Source organism: Scyliorhinus torazame, chromosome 7 (genome assembly GCF_047496885.1).
Source record: "Scyliorhinus torazame isolate Kashiwa2021f chromosome 7, sScyTor2.1, whole genome shotgun sequence".
Taxonomy (NCBI): Eukaryota; Metazoa; Chordata; class Chondrichthyes; order Carcharhiniformes; family Scyliorhinidae; genus Scyliorhinus; species Scyliorhinus torazame.
Window position 1 is genome coordinate 232,123,628 of NC_092713.1, and position 23,830 is coordinate 232,147,457.

Consider the following 23,830-nt stretch of genomic DNA (forward strand, 5'->3'; position numbering starts at 1 on the left):
GGTTCAGCCCAGGGAACACCCAGCATGGTAGGAGCCTGGCCCTGAACCCAGGAGCCAGCTGGTGCGGCTCAAGTGCCGGCCATCCACCAGGTCAAGAAGGAGGTATGTAGGTGGCCCCACGTCAGGCCACGTTTATACCGTTGGCACCTGTCCTTCGAGGAGTTGCCGGACTGCGTGTGCCACCGACAGCTACAGCTCATCAGGGAAACTGTGTGCCAACTGTGCCAAATGGAGGTGCACCACCTCCCACTTGAACACCCACCTCCCCTCACCCAAAATCCACCTTTCCCTCAGGCTCTCCAGCCTTCCCTCTCGCTAGCCTTCCACTCCTTCCCACAACCACACTTCTCCCTCCCCCTCAGAGGATCATCTCAGCATCACAACAGGGTGTTGGCCCTGGATTGCTGCCAATCCACGGGATGGCGGATGATGACGACTTGCCGTGAAATGAGCTGTGTGCAAGGTTCCTGGCCAAAGAGGACAATATATGTTCTGGGGTTTGTGGAGAGTGGGTTGTAAAGGAGATGCAGGCAGGTGGGGTGTTGTTGGTCTCGAGGGATGGGGGGGGGCAAATGTGAGGAGTGAGGGATGGGAGTGATGCAGGGGCACAGAGGTGGTTACTCACCCAAGCTGCTTGAAGGAGGTCATTCATCTCCTTACGACATTCCATGCCGGTCCCCTTGGTGAGGCTGGCAGCACTCACAGCCTCAGCCACCTCATCCCAGGCCTCATTCAGTATAACGTGCTTGAGTCTCAGCCCCAACTGAGGAAGAGGGTGTACCTCCTCTCCACAATTGTGTCCAGCATGTATTCAATGTCAGTTACCAGGAGTCTTGGTGCTGATCTTTTAGCAGCCACCTTCTTGGCTGCAATGACAGTCTGTGCTGAGTGGAGCGTTTAAAAGTTATTCCAGCTTGTCAGGCTCTGAATGTAATGTGAATTCCGACCGCAGCGAATCAGACACCTGTGGGGCGAGCTGCACGCTGGCCCATTTACATGACATGAATGTCTCCTTGCAGGAGCTCCTCGCGGCAGCATACAGTTACAGCAATTCTCCACCGGTGGCAGTACTTAGTCTACAGAATGGACTTTGGGCAGAATTCCCCCATTTTGAGAGCAAGGGCTGGATTCTCTGTCCGTTCATGGCAGTGGGATTCTGTGGTCCTGCTGCAGTGAATGGAAGATTTGTCTGACCACTAAATTCTCCATCCTCGCTCGCTGCGGTAGCTGAAAACTGACAAAGGGGGTCAAAGCATCATTTACGGGAAGGGTATGCACAAAGATTCCAGGTGTAGTGGGTAGAGGTCCAAATGGAGGGAAAGATGTGAGTGTGCTGGCCTCTCAGTGAATCCTGCCCTAAGTGCGATGGTGTGCAGCTTCAGCAGTCCCTACCCCGTCAACCAGAATGACAGGCCCCATGCTCATTAATTCTGTGTAGGCGAGTTCCCATCGGACTCTCATGGCGGGCTGGCAGTCGATTTATCTGCCTGCCCTCAGCTGACGGATTGAAGGTACTGGCATCATATTTAAATACCAGTCCAGCAAACCCACATCGCTCCCTCTAGATCATGCAGGATGCCAGCAACCCAGAGGGAACCCTCAAGAAGTCTGTTCCTCGATTCAGCCACCCTCTCCCTGAGCCCATCACCAGAGAGGCGCCCATGCCCCACTTGGACCTCTACCCACTACATCTGGAATCTTTGTGCATCCACTTCCGGTAAATGATGCGGTATCACTTTAACCCCCTTGTTTGTCAGTTTTGATTCCGCCTTGTCGGGGCCCAGCTTCCCTCCCCTCGGCCTTCCATTGCTCATCTATCCATCCACCTCCTTGCCCCTCTGCCTGCAGAGTCGTGAACACTCATCCTTCTCTCCCTTCTTGCACAGCCCTCCTTCCAAATTGCCCCTTTGTCTTCATCAGGCCGCCATCCTCACTGTGCTCCCCCCCCCCCCATTCAGACTCACCTCGCACTCATTCCCCAGTCAAACCTCATACCTTTGGACCTTTGTTGCGGTGACTGCTTGTATCCTGCAGCACAGTGCTGTCCAGATAGACACTAGTGTGTGGCACTGGGGAGACTCCTGTACTCCCCAACCCCAGGTGCAGTACTGCTCTGAGATGGTGACACAGGATGGTCCATGGGTCCAGCAGCACATTTCTCTCCATGAAGAACAGCTCAGTATGGAGATGGAGGGCAAGAACCGGTCTGCCCTGGCAGGTTGGTGATGAGCACATAAGGAGCTGCGCAGCACTATGCCAGAAAGGCTTTGTTACACTCACCTTGAAGCATCTTATAAACTGAAGGCCATCTTGTGCGCGGCATTCTTTAAGAATCGGGCTTGACGCCGATGTGAATTCCTGTTGGCGCGATGGAAGATTGGAAGGCCTGATAGACACCGACAGGCAGCTGTTTTAATGCGCATTCATGAGATGCAAATGATGTTTGTGCCACCTGCCAGCAGGACGATCAACCCACCATTAACCTGTCAATGGGAGAATTTTATGGTGGCGAGTATCCAACTTTATGGGTCCCGTCAGGTTCTCCGTGCCCATCTGCCCGCCACCAAACCCACTGCGGACGAGTTGGGAGAAGTTTGCTCTATGTCCGATCCTATGACCCAAGTTGAGATCAGAGGTTTTTCTCAGGTTTACCTGGCTGCCACATAAGAAAGGTATTAGTGGGTCTAACACTTGTTTTAAGATACCTTCCCAAAAACAAGAAAGGTATCTGAGGTACTGGGCTTGCTCCACTCATCCCCTGCCATTGATGAGGCCTCGCAATAAACAGCCACCAACTAAAGGAAAGCATTTTAAAAGATACTTTTACATGGACCCAGGAGTAGCAGGACTTCTCTTTTGAGCTTCACACCTCAAGGGCTGCTGTTATTCATAGGTCATCAAAATACTATTTTCCTTCAAGCCTTTCTTCTTCGCCTCACCAAGAGATACCTTTGTGGTGAGACAGGTGGCCCAAATAGGATAGACTGAAATGGGTGAGCTGCCTTTGGCCAGCTGTTTTACCAATTACTTCGATGAGGCTCATGGCCAAGTCTTGGACCCCCAGGATCAGACACATTTTGGGTGTGCCCATCCTGAAAATGGGTCGTAATGAATTTCCAACCCATCTATTCTAATTTTTTCAGTGGATTATTTGGTTTCATTGTTGGAATTGTAGACTTGAAGATTCTAGTGGCTTAGTCAAAAAAGGCACCGCCTGGTATTGGTAATGACCCAATGAGACAGAGTAGATCCCAAATTCAATCCTTATTCTATCCTGAGCGTGTTGACTTCAGTTGAGCAAACATATTACAATTGACTTAAATAGTGCTAGGTTTGGTTTAAGTAGTGGAAAATTAAAACAGCCAGATTTCATACTGATCACTAACTCAGTACAAAATCCAGGAGGGGACACTCTGTACGCTACTATCGTCACTGCTGCTGACACTTAATATCAACACTCACAATTGCGATATAGCCACTTGGAAGACTGGCACTGGATCTCAACTGGCTTAAGGCAGGCAGGCTGCCCGCCACCTATCCCGCCTCTGGTAAAGTCCAAGTGGCGGTGAGCGAGAACGCAATAGGTACAGCACCCGTCACCATCCCACCTGATTTTATACATCCTCCCCCTCAACCTTCCTGCTGGTCCTAAGAGTGGGTGCATAAAATCCTGACCAAGTTGCAGAGGACAGGGTTCTACCCTTGAGTTCACATTCCCAATGGGTAATCTGTCTAAAAATGCATACTCCTCTCAGCCCAAAATGTTCCACACTCGTATTCAGAACTCATAAAATCATAGAACCCCTACTGTGCAGAAGGAGGCCATACAGCCCATCAAGCCTGCACTGGCCCGCTGAAAGAGCACTCTCCCTAGATCCACTCATCCATCCAATTACTGTAACCCCTTAGCCTAACCTGCTTATCCCTGGATACTAAGGGGCAATTTTGCATGGCCAATCCACCTAATCTGCACATCTTTGGACTTTTAAATTGTTATGAATTATGAATAACTGAGGATTGCAAGAACAAAATGCATTTACATCTACTCATGACAAAGTTGTACATCCACCTTCCACAAAACTTTTGTAAATATCTGCATTCAAACACCGCCTGGAAATCAATGCAAATATTCCTATTCCTCTAATCCACTAAATATTTAGCCATATTATTCCACCTATCAATCTCTTGCTGTCCTGGATTTCCTGGTCTTGTGGAATCTCTGATAGTTCAGTGGCCCTGTCCAATCAGTACACCCTCATTCTAACAGGTCTCCTGAGGTGGGTTATTGATAATAATTGTGGTGGGTTCCTCACAGTATTATCAATCTCACCATTATCTTGGATGGAGGGAAATCATGAGTGAAAAATGCTGGTTCAAAGAAAAAAAATTAAAAATTGAGTCAATTTTTTCAATGGCTAATTGTTTTAATGCAATTGATTTGTTGCCATTTAAGTTTGAAATCCTCATCCACTGCTTCAGCAGCCGTGATGCCAAGAAGGGAATGGTTCCCCTGCTAACCAGTGTTGCCAAGGAGTAAATGATGGAACATATGCCAGTTCATGCATTTCCATCATTATCATTTCATTTGAATACACCCACCAAACAACAGAACAAATTCCCTAATTGCATTTCCCTCACTTGCCTGCTCAGAAACCACACAAAGCATGCATAAAGAACTCACAGAATTCATGTTATCAAAGTAACAGCTTTCAGTAATGAATTCCAATACAAACTAAAAGTTTAGACTTACCAAGATCGTAAATCTGGGGCCTTATTATTGATCACCTACATTAGGACTAACATAAGAGTAAATGTAAAGTGTAACACTTACCTCAATACATGTGCTGAGCCATTGATTGTTGTAGTGGAGCACGGTATTGTCTGCCCCAGTAAAGAGGATCGTCTGTATCGTTCACCGCAGCACAGAATTCTCAGGAAGGCATGCCTGAAGGACCTGTTCAAATAAGCGTAGAGAAATGGATTCAACCCCGAATTAATGTATCCAAGCCATAGGCAGGCTGTCCATAGCTGGTCCGGAACAGAGTAGTTTATAAATGGGTCCACAATATTTGTGATGAAAAATGGTGCCCAGCAGAGACAAAAGCATCCCATAATAATGCACAATGTTTTGGCTGCTTTGGTTTCAGTCTTCATTCTATGGTTGCCTGGATGGTCAGCTTGTTGTTCCGTCGAGGTTCCCGCACGTTTCAATGTTTCGATCTGTCGTGCATGCTCTCTGGCTGTCACATATATCCTTTGGTATGCCAGTACCATTAAAATAAGAGGTATGTAAAATGCTACAACTGAGCACGTTATGGCATAAGGCTTGTTCACCATGAAAATACATTTTGTACTTGTGTCATTGCTGAACTTTCTTTCGTCTACCTGCAAGGTGATGAAGAAAGCAAGGTCTTACCAGATCATTCAATGTTTCTAAAATTGAATCTATCAAAATCAATACATTTCTCTGGGGAAAATTTGAACACTCATTTGACAAAATAATTTTCAAGAAATTGCAGATTTACACCTACATTATTAATGGTAGAATCGGCAATTTTAGAACATACTTCCAACAACTATAAAAAAACATTACAAATATATGGGGCTGATTCTCTCAGCCCACGCTGGGTCGGAGAATCGCCCGGCCGGGCGGGAATCGCGCGACGCTGCCCCGACGCCTGTCCGCCAATTCTCCGCTCACCGGCGGCGGTATGGTCGGCGCGGCGCCGGTCGGGGGCCGCGTAGAGCAGTCTCTCCCTCTGCAGCGGCTATGCCGGTTCCACGATTTTTAAAAGCACAAGTGAACCTCGCCGTCAGGAACTCAGCTCACCGGAGATGGAGAATGGAGAATCATGGAGTGTACTGGTTGGGCCCACAAATGAAATTCAAAAGTTGTCTACTGTACGTGCGTTCCAGAATGCATTGACACTGCTGCTGAGGTGCTGGAGCATTACGATTTGTCGTCAAATCAGCACCTGCCGCATTTTTGCCATCGGAACCAATTCTCCACCCAATTGCCTTTTCCGATTTTGGCATCGGCAAATAGAGAATCCCACCCTGTATGTTTTCAAGAAGCAGTTAAAAATATCACTGAGGGCGAAGGGGATCAAAGGATATGGGGGAAGCGGGATTAGGCTATTGAAGTGGATGATCAGCCATGATCATAATGAATGGCGGAGCAGGCTCCAAGGGCCAAATGGCCTCCTGCTGCTCCTAGATTCGGTATTGTCCAATGAGCAAGAGTTAATTAAAAATCTTGATGTGCAGGGTCCATATGGAAGAGTGACCATAACATGATGGAATTCTTCATGAAAGTGAAATAGTCCAATCCAAAACTAGAATTCTAAATCTAAACAAAGAAAACTACAAGGATATTAGGGGTGTCTTGTCCATGATGGATTAGAGAACTTCAATCCAGGACATCCCCCAGGAGTTCCTCAGGGTAGTGTTCTAGGCCCAAACATCTTCACTGATTTATCAATGACCTTCCTTCCTATATAAGGTTAAAAGTGGGGAGATTTGCTGATGGTCGTACAGTGTTCAGCACCATTCGTCACTCCCCAGATACTGAAGTAGTCCATGTCCAAATACAACAAGACCTGGACAATATCCAAGCTTGGGTTGACAAGTGGCAAGTTACATTTGCGCCACACAATAACATTTCCAACAAAGACACAGAGAGAACATTAATAGCCGCACGCGTGGTTCAGCGTGGGGGAGGTGGAAGATCCTGAGGTGGGGAGTGGTTGGGGAGGGTGCTTGGGGTGGGTGGAGGGGAAGGTTTATGAGAAGGATTTGGGGAGGAGGCCGGCATGGGTGGCATGAATGGGCCATGGCATGGCACGATCCAGGGTGGGGGCTGTGCCAGGTGCAGTCTCATGTGGGGGCTGTCCCTGCCAACTCACCAGCGCGGCCCAGTGTAGGTCGGTGCTCTTCTTGCATCACTGGGTGCCGGTCCTCCTAGTGACGCTGCCCGAGCTGGCGACCACTGCCACTTCTTTCCAGGTGGCACTGGCTGCCCCGTAGCTTGCTTTCCAGGATCCCCCGTTGGAACAGGACATCCTTCTTGGCCTCGACCACCTCTAGGAGCCTCCCCAGGTCTGCATTCCCGAATCATTTGGCCGGTCGTCTCGACGCCATGACTGCAAGCTGAGTGGGATTGACTGTGCAAGAGCAGTTTATGGGCTACTCTACCTTATTAGCGGAGGAGGGGTGGGGGAGGGGGGGTGGGGTTGGCGAGCGCAGTCCCGGCGAATCCGCTGGCGAGCCTTCATTTGTGACATGAAGCCCATGGGGCCTCCTTAAGTGGACCAATTAACGTTGTATTGTGGTGATGATCTCGCCAGGTCAAATACTAATCCCGCTCGCTACCACACTTAGAAGCATCTTGGAAGAATCGCGCCCGAAAGATGTCAAGGGGTATGGAGGAGAGCAGGAGTATGACGTTGAGAAAGAGGATCAGTCATGATCATATTGAATGGCAATGCGTGCTCCAGAGTCCGAATTTCTAATAAAACACGGATTAAAGGGATATGGGGAACTGGTAGGGAGGTGAATTTGATACCAGGATGAGATCATCCATGATCTGATTGAATGGCGGAGTAGGCTCGACGGACTGAATTGCCTACATCTGCTCCTAATTCCTATGTTCCTATGAATGGCCTACTTCTGTTCCTATCTTCTATGTTTGTAATCACTTGGGTCAATGAAGATGCCCAGCACAAATGAAAGCCTGCCCAGAACGAAGATAAGTCCTTCAGAATATTATGGGAGAGAAGAAAATAAATATAATTTGTTAATGTCAGCTCATCCTAGAAGCTGCATTAACCAGAGTTAAGCTGCTTGTGTTTTGGACCCAATTGCTTTGGATACGGAAATTTATCTGGTGTCAATAAATAGGAGGAAAGCATGCCGATTGCCATTTTTAAGAAAAACTAATTAAATTGTGGAAGCACGTGAGACATTATTCCATGAAAATTCTGAGAGACACAATTTTCTTAGCAGCAATTGCAAAGCAACGGCTTATCATACTAAATCTGCAAATCCTCACACTTCATAAGCACTTGACTTCTGGAAATGTAAAAAAAAATTCCAAAAATCCAGCATGGGAATGTGTAACTGAAGTCATAAATATTTGACTGATGGCAACAGACAGCCCGTTTCTTGGACCAGACCGCAGATGTGCCAGTGTTAGTGAAAAATACAAACATAGCATTGTAGCAAAGGTCTGCTTCCATCCATGCAAAGAAAATGACGAGCAATGGGAATATGTCACTGACAAAGTGAATAGAGTCTCAAAGCTCAGAGAACTTGGCTCGACATCCAGATGAATAAACACAATTTAAAAAATGGTGGCAAGGGAAAAACTGAATACCAAGTTAAACAAAGAGATATTAGGAAGGGTGATTAAAAGCTTGGTTGCTGAGGTGAATTTTAAGGAGGGTCTTAAAAGATAAGAGGAGTGGCGAGGCAAATGAAGAGTGTGTTTAAGGCTTACACAGCTGAAAGTATGACCAAGAATTGTAGGGCAAAGTGAGAGGGAAGCACGAGAGACTTGCGTAAGAGGAACAAGAGTTTTGGGAGTTGGGGGCGGTGCAGTAGCACATGGAGGAGAGCATTGTGATGATCTGCAACCAAAGGACCCACAGAAGGTATAGCAGAGCACATCTTCACTGAAGGCTTCTCCTTCATTTAACACTTCTTTGCTAACTATGCCTTACCTCCTTCTCCCCCACTTTCAAATAAAGGACAATACTTCAATCCAGACCTCGGGCGAGATTCTCCGACCCCCCGCTGGGGGGTCCCGAATTCGGCCCCGAATGGGCCGAAGTCCCGCCGCTAAAATGCCTGTCTAGCTGGCGTAGATTAAACCACCTACCTTACCAGCGGGACAAGGCGGCGCGGACGGGCTCCGGGGTCCTGGGGGGGGCGCGGGGCGATCTGGCCCCGGGGGGTGCTCCACGGTGGCCTGGCCCACGATTGGGGCCCACCGATCCGCGGGTGGGCCTGTGCTGTGGGGGCACTCTTTCCCTTCCGCCTCCGCCACGGTCTCCCCCATGGCAGAAGCGGAAGAGACTCCCTCCACTGCGCATGCGCAGGAATGCCGTCAGCGGCCGCTGACGCTCCCGCGCATGCGCCGCCCGGAGATGTCATTTCCGCGCCAGCTGGCGGGGCACCAAAGGCCTTTTCCGCCAGCTGGCGGGGCGGAAATTCATCCGGCGCCGACCTAGCCCCTTAAGGTTGGGGCTCGGCCCCCAAAGATGCGGAGCATTCCGCACCTTTGGGGCGGCACGATGCCCGACTGATTTGCGCCGTTTTGGGCACCAGTCAGCGGACATCGCGCCGTTACCGGAGAATTTCGCCCCTTATCCTGGAACATGATGACACCTTTTTCCCTAAATAATCATGGCGATAGTCATTGCCTTAGTGAATGAGTCACCATCAAATAAGTGCACCCTTTCCTTTATGTCCCTGATCTCTCTGAATAACAAGACATAAATAAGGGCAGCACGGTAGCATTGTGGTTACACAATTGCTTCACAGCTCCAGGGTCCCAGGTTCGATTCCGGCTTGGGTCACTGTCTGTGCGGAGTCTGCACGTCCTCCCCGTGTGTGCGTGGGTTTCCTCCGGGTGCTCCGGTTTCCTCCCACAGTCCAAAGATGTGCAGGTTAGGTGGATTGGCCATGATAAATTGCCCTTAGTACCCAAAATTGCCCTTAGTATTGGGTGGGGTTACTGGGTTATGGGGATAGGGGGGAGGTGTTGACCTTGGGTAGGGTGCTCTTTCCAAGAGCCGGTGCAGACTCGATGGGCCAAATGGCCTCCTTCTGCACTGTAAATTCTATGATAAATAAGTGCACTTTGTATTTTATTATCACAAAGTCTGACATGAAGAGAAACAAAACTATTCTCAGATAATTCCCTATGTGAATAAACATGCTTTTCTTTCACCTTCTCTAGTGCTTCGAAGTAGAACCTACGGATTAGTATTTTAGGAGGCAGTTAGCTGTTTGTATTCTGTAAAACAATAATGGAACTCAGGTGGCCTTCCTCCCATTATAGCTCTGTTTGCATTTCTGGAGCTTGTTCAGAATCACCTCCAAACCTCCACCGGCATAGCCTCTGCAACAGAAGATCAGAGACCTGGCAGGTGCAGCTATTTGTAAGGTCAACTTTGACCTGTTCAAACCATGGATTTTTTATTTATACTTTTGTTTGGGATTGCGCGCACGGGCAACATTTATTACCCAGCCCTAACTGCCCTTGAGAATGCAATACTGATCTGCCTTCTTAGACCTACAGTGTTATTAGGTCAGGAGTTGCATGAGTTTGACCCAGCAACAATGAAGGAATAGCGATACATTTCCAAGTCAAAATGGTGCATCACTTACAAGAGAGAATGTCTGCCAAGGGCCTGAAAAGCCATATGGCGCAGAAAGCAACAGGCTGCCTCCACCCCTGATCACAGTAAGAAGTCTTACAACACCAGGTTAAAGTCCAGCAGGTTTGTTTCGAATCACTAGCTTTCGGAGCGCTGCTCCTTCCTCAGGTGAATGAAGAGGTAGGTTCCAGAAACATATATATAGACAAAGTCAAAGATGCAAGATGATACTTTGAATGAATGTCTTTGCAGGTAATTAGGTTTTTACAGGTCCAGGCGGAGCAACTGGAGAGAGGGATAATCAGAGGTTAAAGAGGTGTGAATTGTCTCAAGCCAGGACAGTTGGTAGGATTTTGCAAGCCCAGGCCAGATGATGGGGGGTGAATGTAATGCACCATGAATCCAAGGTCCCGGTTGAGGCCGTACTCGTGTGTGGAACTTGGCTATAAGTTTCTGCTTGGCAATTCTGCGTTGTCACATGTCCTGAGGGCCGCCTTGGAAAACGCTTCTGTTCCTGGAACCTACCTCTTCATTCACCTGAGGAAGGAGCAGTGCTCCGAAAGCTAGTGCTTCAAAACAAACCTGTTGGATTTTGACCTGGTGTTGTAAGGCTTCTTACTGTGCTCACCCCGGTCCAACGCCGGCATCTTCACATCATGTCCACCTCTGATGTGAGTCCTGGGGACACACCTCAGCACAGCAGTAGACTATGGAAGTTCAAGAAGAGAGAGGATCACTGAGTGGGCATGGAGGGGGGGCACTCTCTGCAACTAGCGGAAGTAGAAATGTCAAATGTGCACAATTAAAACATCTTACACCTGATAATGTGAAGTCTCTGTCATGTCAATCTTTACAGCAGACCTGCCTGCATCCCCGCCCTCTGTTGCCCTCGGCTCCCCCCATCAACCCCCCCACCCCCACCCGGGCACAGTGGTTTAAGATCAAATGCTTCCGATGCAGACCCCGTTCAGAGGATGGGTGTGAGCGAGCTGTCAGCAGAATGACAGGAGTCAGACTTTAGCAGAAACTGAGGAACACCAGAGCTGACCTCACAGTGAGTTAGCATCACTCTCCTGCCTTGTATATTGACCCACTGACCGTGCCAATATGGGCCCATCAACCTGGCTGGGGTGATGTTACACAGACCCTTGGAAGGTGGAATAAGGTAGTTGGGGAGGGTGTAGGGGGGTGAGGGAAGGGAATGAATGGGGAGGAAGGAGGGAAATGGGTGGGAAGACGGGGAATGGGGTGGGTGGGGGGAGAGGAGTTGGAGGGAAAGATGGGATTGGGGGAGTGGAGGAATTGGGGGAAGGAGATATTGGGTGGAAGGAGCGATTGAGAGGGAGGAAGTGAGCTGACAGACAAAGCCTCATCCTATGAGAATCGGATAAGGTCCTCTCTGGTTCTCTGGGCATGTCGGACCATTGCTGCTGCCTGTCCCCCATCCTCCGGCTCCTCCTGTGTGTCCTCTGGCTTGTCCTCCATCCCTTCCTCTCCGCCTCATCCTCAGATGAGGACGCATATCCCTCCTCCTCCTCCTCCAGTATGTCGCCCCGCTGCCAGGTTGTGAAGGGCACAACAGACCACCACAAAGCGGGAGACCCTCTGGAGACTGTACTGCAGGGCACCACCAGAGCAGTCCAGGCATCAGTACCCCATTTTTAGCAGTCTGATGCATCACTCAATGACAGCATGAGTGGCAGCATGGGCATTGTTATATCGGGTCTCCACCTCGCTCTCAGTCCTCCGCAGTGGCGTCATCATCCAGGACCTCAGCGTGTACCCCTTATCTCCCAAGAGCCAATCCGTCATTGTGGGGTGATCCTCAAAGGCGCTGGGGATCTCTGAATGTCCCAAGCTGTAGCTGTCATGCACCTCCCTGGGAAACATGCACACACGTGCGTGATCTGGAGGTGGTGGTTGCACACGAGTTGAACATTTAAGGAGTGAAACCCCTTCCTGTTAATGAAGGTAACTCCCTGATGCCATGGTGCGCACAAGTCAACACGCATGCCATTAATTGCCCCTTGGAGCTGGGCATTCCAGCGATGGTGGAGAATCCTTCAGCCTGGGCGTCATGCTGGGCCTGGTCCAGTTCAAATCTGATGGCCGGGCATATAGGGCATCCGTGACCTCACTCGAGCCCTGGAATGATGTAATTGCATAAACGTGCAGAGCTGCAGTGACCTTCTGAAAACTTGCACCATCTTAAGCCAGGATTGTGCCCAAAGTGGAAACTCCGTGCCCCTGTCTGATTTTCCTTTTCACTAATGTTAATCTTTATGTGGGCTGCCTTTCCAATAAAAGGGATTTCATACCTCCACTGAAGCTGAAAGTTTCACCTGAAATCTCTTTTGCAACAAAATTAGGGATGCTTTTTACTTTGATGCTGACATCAGAGTATGATTTGCCAACTTAATTAGAATTTTTAACACCACAGAGGTAGCAACCTTCACGGCCACTGGGAGCGGGTGTTCACCTCCTCCACAAGGTGCCAAGTCCATGATGACGTGGCCCAAGTGCTGCACTGTCTCTTTGTTGAGGTGGAGTCTACAGCACATGCTGTCAGTCATCTCCTTGAAAGACTGACGCCTGTATGCCTTGTGCCGTCACTGGCATCCCCCTCTGGGTTTCTCCTTGGCCTGAGACCTGGCTGCCTGGTCTGCTACTAGCCCCACGAGGACAGCCTATGCAGGACGGGCATAACCAGCCATATTGTTATATATGTAAGGAATTGGAGAAGGAGAGAGATGGACAACCAGCAACGGCGTTAGCAGGTGGCTCATTTGGGACAATATTGTGCTTCAGGTCCCGCAGCGTTTTCTTGCTTCAAACTGGATTGCCTTCTGGACTAATACATCCCCCTAAACCCAGTGTTCCAGGATCCAGGTATCGTAGAAAACATTATCCTTCTTTCCAGATACAGAAAAGGAAGGAAACAGCAACAACAGCCTCCAGGTTTCTGCAGCCACCAGCAGAGTAAGCGGCTCTCACAACTAACAAGACTAATTCCACATTAGCAACAACCTTCAGCTGTGAAGCTAGAGACTGCTCACAGTAAAAGGGAGTTAAATTGACGTTCTGTATAGAACCAGGAACAGGGCACTGTCCTAGACGTGTTTGGTGGGACAGGCAGACAGAAGCTGCAGTTGCACCTGTTATGGGTATCCGGAAAATTTAAAAGTTGTTTGAACACCTTACAGAAGGAAAGCCCCCCCCCCCCCAACCTTCCCCCGACCAATCCCAACCTACTTGAGGGATTCCCTTGAATGCCTTTGAGCTGCATGCTGGAAAATGGAAGCGGCTCCTCAGTTGCCCTCAGCAACCATTGCACCAGCTTCCTGTTTTAAAAAGGAGTGCTAAAAGACGCCCGCATGATTTCCCGCCAGTTAATTCCTGGGAAGCCACTACATTTGACTTCAATCGAGCTAATGAGATAGAAATAAATGCAAATGAGGGTTAATAATATATTCGCCATATTTGGGCGTGAACCTGAACTCGCCATCAGGATCGGGCCGATTAGATAGCATACTGGTGCGAATCTCGATTTTGGCCTTTTCTCTATTTACCCGGCGTGCCCTGATCTGCGCCGGGTGCAATGCGGTGGTTCAATCGCGTCCCACGTCAGTACTGTTGCAAGAACAGGAGCAAAATTCTCCATCCCGCCCCGCCACATTTCTGCCCCGACCCGCCGGCGGGATGCTCCGTTACACCGGCCGGTCAATGGGGTTTCCCATTGTGGGGCAGCCCCATGCCATCGGGAAACCCCCGGGCGCCGGCAAAACGGAGACTCCCGCCGGCGGAGAATGACGCCCCAGAAATCCAGTTGGAAGAATTCAAAATGGAAAAGTGTGTCAAGATTTGGGAGATGATGGGCGGCATGTGGTGCAGTGGTTAGCACTGGGACTGCGGCGCTGAGGACCCGGGTTTGAATCCCGGCCCTGGGTCACTGTCCATGTGGAGTTTGCACATTCTCCCCGTGTCTGCGTGGGTTTCACCCCCACAACCCAAAGATGTGCACGGTAGGTGGATTGGCCACGCTAAATGCCCCCTAATTGGAAAAAAGGAATTGGGTACTCTAAATTTATTCAAAAAAAAGATTTGGGAGATGACAATACATTCAAGGACTTTGGAACAATTGCACAGAAATATTCATAGCATTTACTCATTTCCATGTGTGACACATTGGTATGTAACATATCTCCATATCATGTTTTAATTTTATTAGATTGAAAAGCACTTACCAATTCCTGTATTCCAATGATGTTCCAGCCTTGCATGATAGGTAGGAATGAAATGAATGATGGGATAATCCAACAACCCCCGAGCATTAAAGTAACGCACAAGGGTGTCATTTTGTTCCTATAAACCAGAGGTTGACAACAAATGGCATAGTACCTGGCAAAACATAAAAATACTGTTTTTCAAATAATTAATTTCCATTCTTCAAACATTAATCACTCCCCCCATGGTCCTTGCTTTAGATCCCTTAACTTCCTTCTTCAGCAATGCCTATATAAATCATTAAAACGTCATAGATGGGTACAGAAAATAATCAAAAAGGCTGATGGGGAATATGTTGGCCTTGATATCTAGAGAATTAGAAAAGGAGGAGGCAGACATTATGCTTTAGTAACACAAGACCTTGGTTAGCCCTCACCTAGAGTTCTGTCAGAGGTTCTGGGCATCACACCTTCGGAAGGATAAATTGGCTTTGCTGCCAGTGTAAATTTATCAGAATAAGACCCGGCCTCCAAGGATCAAATTACAAGGGTAGATTGCATTCCCTGGAGTTTATAAAGTTAAGGTATGTTTTGTTCAAATTTTTCATGATATTCAGTAAAACATTTCGGTCGGTAGAAACTATTTCCACTGAGATTGATACTATTAAGGCATTAAAGATATATATGTTTTTGAAATTTAGAGTACCCAATTCATTTTTTACAATTAAGGGGCAATTTAGCATGGCCAATCCACCTACCCTGCACATCTTTGGGTTGTGGGGGTGAAACCCATGCAAACACGGGGAGAATGTGCAAACTCCACACGGACAGTGACCCAGAGCCAGGATCGAACCTGGGACCTCGGCGCCATGAGGCTGCTGTGCTAACCACTGCACCACTGTGCTGCCCAAGGCATTAAGGTATTAAGAGACAGGGGCAGAAGTGGATATATGGAATTATGTAGTGCTCATTGAATGGCAGCATAGGTTCAATTGGAGGATGGCCTGGGTGTAAACACTCAACTGTCAATTTTATTTTCTTTACAGTTAAGAACAAGAAATACAGTTATGTTGAGCAATGACTTGATCAGATAGGATGTTTGTAGTTATCACAAAATCTCTCAGAACTTTTTTATTCTCTTTTCAACGGTGGAAATTGAAATCTAGATGTTAAGAACACAATTTGCAATGTTCTGGCCTTCCTATATATTCCACTTTGAGTCAATACAATTGCAAATGTCTACATTTGTGCATTAAAACCAGCAGGTCAGCCAAATATTAATGACTCAGTTTACCATAAAAATGGATTTGGGAAACATCTATGTCATCTAGAATAATATTTAAAAAAAATTAATGCCTCTGCCACCAGACACAAAACCCATTATAGAATTAACAGTGCAGAAGGAGGTCATTCGGCCCATCGAGTCTGCACCGGCTCTTTGAAAGAGCACCCTACCCAAGCCCACACCTCCACCCTATCCCCATAACCCAGTAACCCGATCCAACACGAAGGGCAATCTCTTGCATCCATCTGTGACTGCTGTATATATTATCCACAACATGCATGGCAGCAGCTCACTAAGCTTACTTTGATCTCCCCTCCAAGCCCTGACCAGGCCTGGGAGAGGCAGATGGCACATGGTGCTAATCACAAGAGTTCATGCTTTCAGGAGGCACGGGGTCATGCAGCACCATCCTGTCTCTCAAATGTCCAGATTTTGCAGATAACTCACGGTGAGCGCTCTGCTCCAGGACAAAGTTCTGTAATGTAAAGGGTTAATGGATCGAGAGCTTCAGGCCAGGTGGCCATTTTCTGACAGCCAGGACACATTCTGGGTGATGTAGTCCACCCATTTTAAAAATTCATTTATGGGATATAGGATTTGTTGGCTCAGGCAACATTTATTGCTGATCCCTAGTTACCCTTCAGAAGGTGGTGGTGAGTTGCCTCTTGAACTGCTAGAGTCCCTGAGCTGTTGGTACACCCACTATGCTGTTAGGGATGGAATGCCAGGATGTTGACCCAGGAGCGGCGATATATTTCCAAGTCAGGATGGTGAGTAATTTGGAGGGGAATGTCCAGGTGGTGGTTTTTCCAGGTATCCCCTGTCTTTTTTCTCTACATGGTAGTGGTTGTGGGTTTAGAAGGTGCTGCCTAAGGAGCCTTGGTGACTTCCTTCACTGCATCTTGTAGATAGTACATACGACTGCAAATTTTCATCAGTGATGGAGGGATTGAATGTTTGTGGATGGGATGCCTATCAAGCAGGCTGCTTTGCCTTGGATGGTGTTGCGCTTCTGGAGTGTAGTTGGAGCTGCACTCATGCAGGCAAGTGGAGAGTATTCCATTACACTCCTGACCTGTAGATGGTGGACAGGCTTTGGAGAGTCAGAAGGTGAGTTAATTGCTGAGGGTGCCTAGACTTTGCCATGCGCTGATAGCCACAGTATTAATATGACTAGTCCAGTTCAGTTTCTGGTCAATGGTAACTGCCAGGATGTTGATAGTGGGGATGCATCGATGGTTTGAACCAAGGATGTAATGAGGTCAAGAGCTGAGTTACCCTGGCGGAACCCAAACTGAGCAACAATGCATAGGCTGTTGCTACGTAAGTGCCATTTGATAGCACTGTTGATAACCCCTTCTATCATTTTGCTGGCACAGGCACTCTGGCTGCTTCCCGGCGCCTGGTTCCCATTTTTGAAAAGCAGTTTTAAACCTTGCTGATGTAATATCACGTTGGCAAGGTGGGAATTCCAAATGTGGGGGGTGATGTGGTCAAAGTCCGCTAATTATGTTAACATTTATTGAAATGAGGGTCCTGGTCTTTCTGGGAGGGAATCTCATTCTGTTATTGGTGAGTGGCAGGGAAAATTGGAAAATGTGGGGCACGATTTTAACTGAAATGAAACAGAGAGCTGTGTTGAGCTGTGTTTAAACGGGTGTTTCCCGGCACTGGTAGTGTTGAGAATGATCCCACTGTTAAATGGGACACTGCTTCATTTCTGGGCCTCGGTTAGGAATGCTCCACCGAGGTCACACATGGTCCTGTTTCATACATGAGCGACCTTCAGGAAGAGATCGGTGCACCATTTTTAAATGGCGTCCCAATCTCTAGATTCCTCACCGCGGCCTCTGGATTCCCCCAACCCACTAATAATGGGTTATTGAGCTCCCCGCATCCCACCTCATAAGGGCTGGGCATCCCTCAGCCTGATCCCTTGAAAGGGCATGATGCTAACTGGGCAGTCCCAGCCTGGCAGCCTGGTGGTGCTGCCAAGATGGTACCTGGATGGTACTGCCAGGGTACTACTCTGCCCAGAGCAGCACCACCAAGAGCCCCGAATGCCTGCCTCCCCCCCCCCCACCCCCCAAAGTGGCAGTATGCTTGGTCTACATTTGTGGAAACCAATGCTGAAAGGTACCCGAGGCCATTACGTCCCGAGTGCTGGGTAGATCCGACAGATTAAGTGAGATTAAGTGCTCACCTGAATATGCAAATCTGGGTCCCGTCCTCAATGTGCGAGATCCATTTCGCAAAACCTTGCGAGATCTTGTTAGATCTTGCGAGGCATGACGAGGCAGGCAAGTGTCACGAGACGCCTCTCGCGAGATTCACCAGCCTCTTCACGACCATTGTCGAGTGCGGCAAAGCTGAGATCTCGCCGGTGTGATTCTGGTTTTTTTTTGAGTCTCACGAGATTTTGCACCTGGTTTGCTGTTTGTGCTCTCGATGAACGTGGGCACAAAATCATGGAGTAGGCATGAGAGACTGAGACTGTGGTTGGGACTTTCCAGCTCTGCTCACAGCCGAGACCTTCCAATCCCGTCAAAAGTGAATGGACATTTGGTGAGAGACTGAGACTTGACACTTTTTTATATCATTTTTATTAATTATTAATTTTTGAAAAATCAAGTTACTGCGTTGATTTTTTATGCTCAGCAAGTTGTTTATGTTCTTTTCATACCTTAACTTTTTTTTAAAAATCACGTTTAGCGCTGTGTCAAACCGGGTCTCGGGCAGCTGCTTCTGGGTTTCTTCTGAAGGGGAACAACAGTTTCACAAGAAGTTTGATGGTTTTTTGGAGGCCTAAAAAAAGGAGTTATATTTGCTCCAATAGAAATGGGGAGTGTTGGAAATGCTCAACACATCTAGCAGCATCTGTTCAGAGAGATACAACAGTCAGTGACCCTTTCTCAGAATTAGTGCAGATTGTGGAGCTGAAGCGTTGACTATGGTTGGGAATTTCTGGGCCCCGCCCATAACCGATCCAATCCCATCAAAAGTGAATGGACGTTTGGCTGGCCAGCTGTCACCCTCGCAGCAGGTCCCATCATGGCAGGACTGGAAAATCCCAGCCTTATTATTAGAAACTAATTACTCAATGCACAGTGTATTTTTTTTGTTAACAAAGACCACTTGTGTAGATAGAAATAGCACATTATTGCATGTGATTTTTTAACTTGGAAGTGAAACCACAGGTCATGTGCCATTAGAATATGTCAGGGTTCGTTCAAGATATTCCCGTTTGTACATAGGATTGTTGTTTGCAGTGCTCAAGGTTCAGGTCCACTGGATGTTGCTCTCCTGATATTGTGTGGCACAAGCTTCAAAGAAGCAGAGCTAGTTTCATGATATGAACAATCAAGTCATGTGGAATTGTCTGAAAAATCTGTGGTTGTAAAGTATATCAAACTGAGACCTTAATTTTCGATGGGCTTTATTAAACAGAGGAATAAAGTACAACCGTGAAGTTTAGCTGAACATATATGAAACAATTTGTCCCCACTGAATATGGTTCCCAATTCTGTGTGGAAAAAGGGTAATGGGAGGGTGGGTCAGGTGGGATAAAGGGCCCAGAAACAAGAGAAGTACCAGGGCCCATGATTTCGCTCCTCGGCCCTGCTTGTGACCTCTACCACCACAAAGGGCAAAAGCAACATGATAAGAGACTGAGAGAACAGTATCAATTCCAGGTTCCCCTTCAAGTCACACTCTACCCTTACTTGAAAAATATATTTGCATCTCCTCATAATCAGGGTTAAAATCCTGGAAATCCCTACTTAAAACCCTCGTAAAGTACAGTCTGTACAATGGTTGCAGTTTTTCAGGGAGAAAAAAACCTATTACCATCTTCTCAAGACTACAAGGAATGGGCGTTGTCCCACATGTCCACATCCTGAGAACAAAAATGAGAACAATTGCCTGAAAAATTATTAATGGCAATTCTCAGAATTCAGCTCCACTCCTTTTTGAGTCAGTCCATTCCACATCATAATAGCAATTGGACATCTCATTGAACTTAAAAAGAAAGGAATTATTTAAATTGAGGGTAATGTATTTTTTAAATTATTATTTCTTTGCATTTTGAGAGACAAAGATATTTCTTATCAATACATCCCTGAAATTAATGACATATAAGAACAACTTTGATTTACCAAGCTTGAAAATTATCATCTTTTATATAAAATATAGTAGACCATAGTCACCAAATGTAAGAAACACCATTTTATGCTCCAAGGCTTCACAGTAACAAGGTTAGCCCTCTGGTAGAATTTAGTTTTATCAAAAAGACTGTGCTGTATATATACTTATCATGTCGCCATGTGTCATTTTAAATCGGATACAGCAGAGAAAAGTACATCATTTTACCTACCTATCTAAAGAAATGCAGCACAGATGAAGAATAGATGCTGTAGTAAGCAGGACATCTAACGAAGTTCGGACGAGACAAAATCTATCCCCATATATCCAGTTTTGCTGTATTAATTCAATAGCTCCAAAAGGCATTACCATGACTGAAACAAGTAAGTCAGCAAATGCCAAAGAGACAATAAAGTAATTGGTCTTGATTTTCCTATAATAAATCAGAATATTTAGAAAAACGCATTAAAAAAAACACGGAGAAAATTGTAAAAATAGGTCCCAAGTGAAACTGTTTTTTTAAAATTTTCACATAAAACTGAATGTTGCAGTGGTACAGATCTATACACTTATTACAATCTCTCAATATATAATAATATCAAATCTACCCCATTATGTATTTACAGTGGATTGACACGCTATCACAGGGCAGTCTTAGACCAGGTGTCCCAATGGCAGTACTGGGAATGAGTGGGATTTCCGCTTGGGGGCAAGACGGCTAGCCACATGTAATCATGAGGTGACCAATCAATGCACAATCGAGGGGCACAGCCAATTGTATGGCGCAGGCAGGACGTTGCTGACCCCATCATTACTTCACGGTGGTCGATGGTCCAGACACCATATGTAAATGTACATACAAAAGTAACCGGACTGGTATCCACTCCTTGTAAGCCAGCAGCATCATTCTGTCTGTCTGAGAGGATGATTTTGAACTTGATCTGCTGTTACTCCCTCCCCACCTACCACACTTGGATCCCCGAATGGCAAGCTATCACCATACACTCTGTCTGTCATTTTGACCTTCTCTCCATCACCCTCGATACTCCCTCCATCACCCTAACCCCACCTACTATGACCCTTGAGTCACTAATCATTACCCTTGATCAATTGTCTGTTGATCTAGAGCTGCCCCCAGCCACCATCGCGAAGCCCCTCATCACCACCGGCCTGCCCCCGTCATCCCCAGCTCTGCTCGCCTTAACACTGACCACCTTTGACCTCCCCTATGTCACGCTCGAGTTGCCTCGGCAGAGATTGACGTTCCTTCTGTCATCTAGCTCCCTCTTTGTGTCCTCCTAACCCTTCACAGTGCCACCACAACACAATCTCCTTCCCTCAGAATGCCAGACCCCGACCTCCCTAGACAGCAGCCAAACAAGCTCAATACAACAGGTCAGCCTCCTCTTCCCTGTTCCAACAAAGTTTCCCACTCAAGAAAGGCAGCTCCTACTCTCTCCTAATCCACCACAAAGACTACCTTGCCTACCACGAAGACTACCTTGCCTGCTGTGTGCCATTCTTAACCAATTGTCAATCTGAAGACAAATGTTTCTTGTTTGTTGCCGACTTAATCCTGATAGCACAATTTAATCTGGTGACCAAGTGTTTAATAAGTACGCATTAAAAATACGTTCCCATTGTTTGCCATCAAGAACCAAAATCCACCTTTAATCCATCACCAGCTCACTTCCCAACTTTCATCCCACTGCTGGAAGCTGACATTTTACCTTCCACACAATCAAGTGACCCGCCCTCCTTGCTTCCTGTTCCCGGGGAGCTTCATTAGATTGCTCAAATATCTGTCCTCAGGCTGCTTCCTCCTCATAATCTTCCAAATTTTCCCATTTCTATCCCTTTCATTCCTCTTCTTCTGGGAATAATCAGGAGCCAAAGCATCCCAATCATGAAGATAAGTTCTGCAATATCTATTAATGGACTTGATCACCCTTTCATTAACCAAAAGGGCAACTTCTTATCTGTGCGGCTGACAGTGTTCGGGAAAGAATGTTTTGAAGGAAGAAAAAATGTGATTTCTCCATCAGATGACTCATGAGGCTTCTCAGCAGCTTACAGATGGCATGCATTTCTTTATAACATAAGGGAAACAGTTGAAGACTATCACATCACATTCATAATGGGGGTTGGAGGTGCACAGTACATATATCAATTTATTTATAAATTATCGCCAAAGCCATATTAATGATGTGTGAGACTCAAGTTCAATAGTTTTCTGACAGTAGCATTTGTCACTGAATAATACTGTTTTATGAGCACAAAAACATTTTAAATAAAGTTTAAACATGCTTTCAGAATGTCTGCAGACTAAATACTAAACTGCACATATGCTTTCTTCTGTACAACGGTACAAATGAAAAAATAGATGCAAATAAAATGTGTAATGTTTGCTACATTGAATATTCACCCATGTTTAGCATTACTACGAGACTCACCTGTTTAACATGCAATGATGTTTTGTTTTTCAATCAGCTGATTTTGCCCAATGAAATTCTTTTTGCAGCACATTTTCTCCCCCATTGTGGTAAGTGCAATTTGATTTGCATGACCCTGCATCTCTTTAACAGCATCGCAAATTCTACCCACTAGATTTTTCTTATCCTAACATTTCCATGCATTTGAATGGTGATTTGTACATAAATTTCTAACACCTACTATTTCCTTTTGGTCAATTTGTGTCCTTTGCTGTTATTCTACAGTTATATTCAAGTTTTACGTTTGTACTTTTCTTCAAATTGTGCAATTTCTGCTGCCAGAAACCTATTGACATTCATTTACATGTTGCCATACGTATTGTCTCTTTTACATACTTGGGGCCCATTCCCCCCATTAAGAATCTGCACACGTTTTTGTTATGGGGGCTAGCTATATATTTGTCAGACATTCTCATTTTTAAAAATGTTACTTTGCTGCACAAATTATGCATGTGACACCGCTCATTTTAATTAAATGTCTCATTAGCTATTTGAGAAATGTTGAAGCAACATAGTTGCAAGTGTCATAATACACTGTTTTATGTTATTATTGCTTGCAAAGTTCATTCTCATTTTCAAAATGATAAAATCTTTCCTTGTTAACAGATTTTTAATTTATAAAGAAAAACTGTTAAATTGATACTTCCCTCATCTTTGCTTTTCAAACAGAGCCCTGTGTTCCATATGGTAAACCTCTGGATTTCAAAATGAATGCAAGGATTTGGGTAATTATGTATGAACCACGGAATTGTAAAGGGTTCCAAGTGTAACAGTTCAGATATGGACTGCTGCTAATATGCAATGAAAAGTAACTTGAAGATGTCTTATTGCACATATGGAACATTAATATGGTATTAGATACTTTTGTCTCTCAAAGTTTTAATGAAATATATACTGTCTGTCGGAGTCCCCACATTCTCACCAATTCTGCGTGGGTTTCCGCCGGGTGCTCCGGTTTCCTCCCACAGTCCAAAGACGTGCAGATTAGGTGGATTGACCATGATAAATTGTCCTTAGTGTCCAAAAAGGTTAGATGGGGTTTCTGGGATGGGGTAGAGGCGTGGGCTTATGTAGGGTGCTCTTTCCAAGGGTCGGTGTTGACTCGATGGGCCGAATTGCCTCCTTCTGCACTGTAAATTCTACGATACACATTTTCTCTTACAAAATTGGAGCATAAAGAATTTGCAAGAGAATATATTCTGGTAATAAAGCATTATTATGTTACTGCTATTCATGGCATTTCCCTTAAGAAACACAGAACAATTACTTACTGAGAGACTCAGCATTGAATTACCTGTTTTGACGTAA

At 46.4% G+C, this 23,830-nt stretch overlaps 1 protein-coding gene across 2 annotated transcripts in view; it reads right to left on the reverse strand.

Annotated features, from left to right (window-relative positions):
* The window catches only part of htr4 (5-hydroxytryptamine receptor 4), a 359,571-nt gene that overhangs the window by 216,563 nt on the left and 119,178 nt on the right, over positions 1-23,830 (reverse strand). For both annotated transcript variants that reach the window (XM_072512139.1, XM_072512138.1), the window contains exons 5-7: positions 20,263-20,463; positions 14,627-14,780; positions 4,832-5,385 (exon numbers count right to left, since the gene is read on the reverse strand). In XM_072512139.1, the coding sequence (XP_072368240.1) occupies positions 4,832-5,385; positions 14,627-14,780; positions 20,263-20,463 (909 nt within the window). The remainder of the gene's footprint in view (positions 1-4,831; positions 5,386-14,626; positions 14,781-20,262; positions 20,464-23,830) is intronic.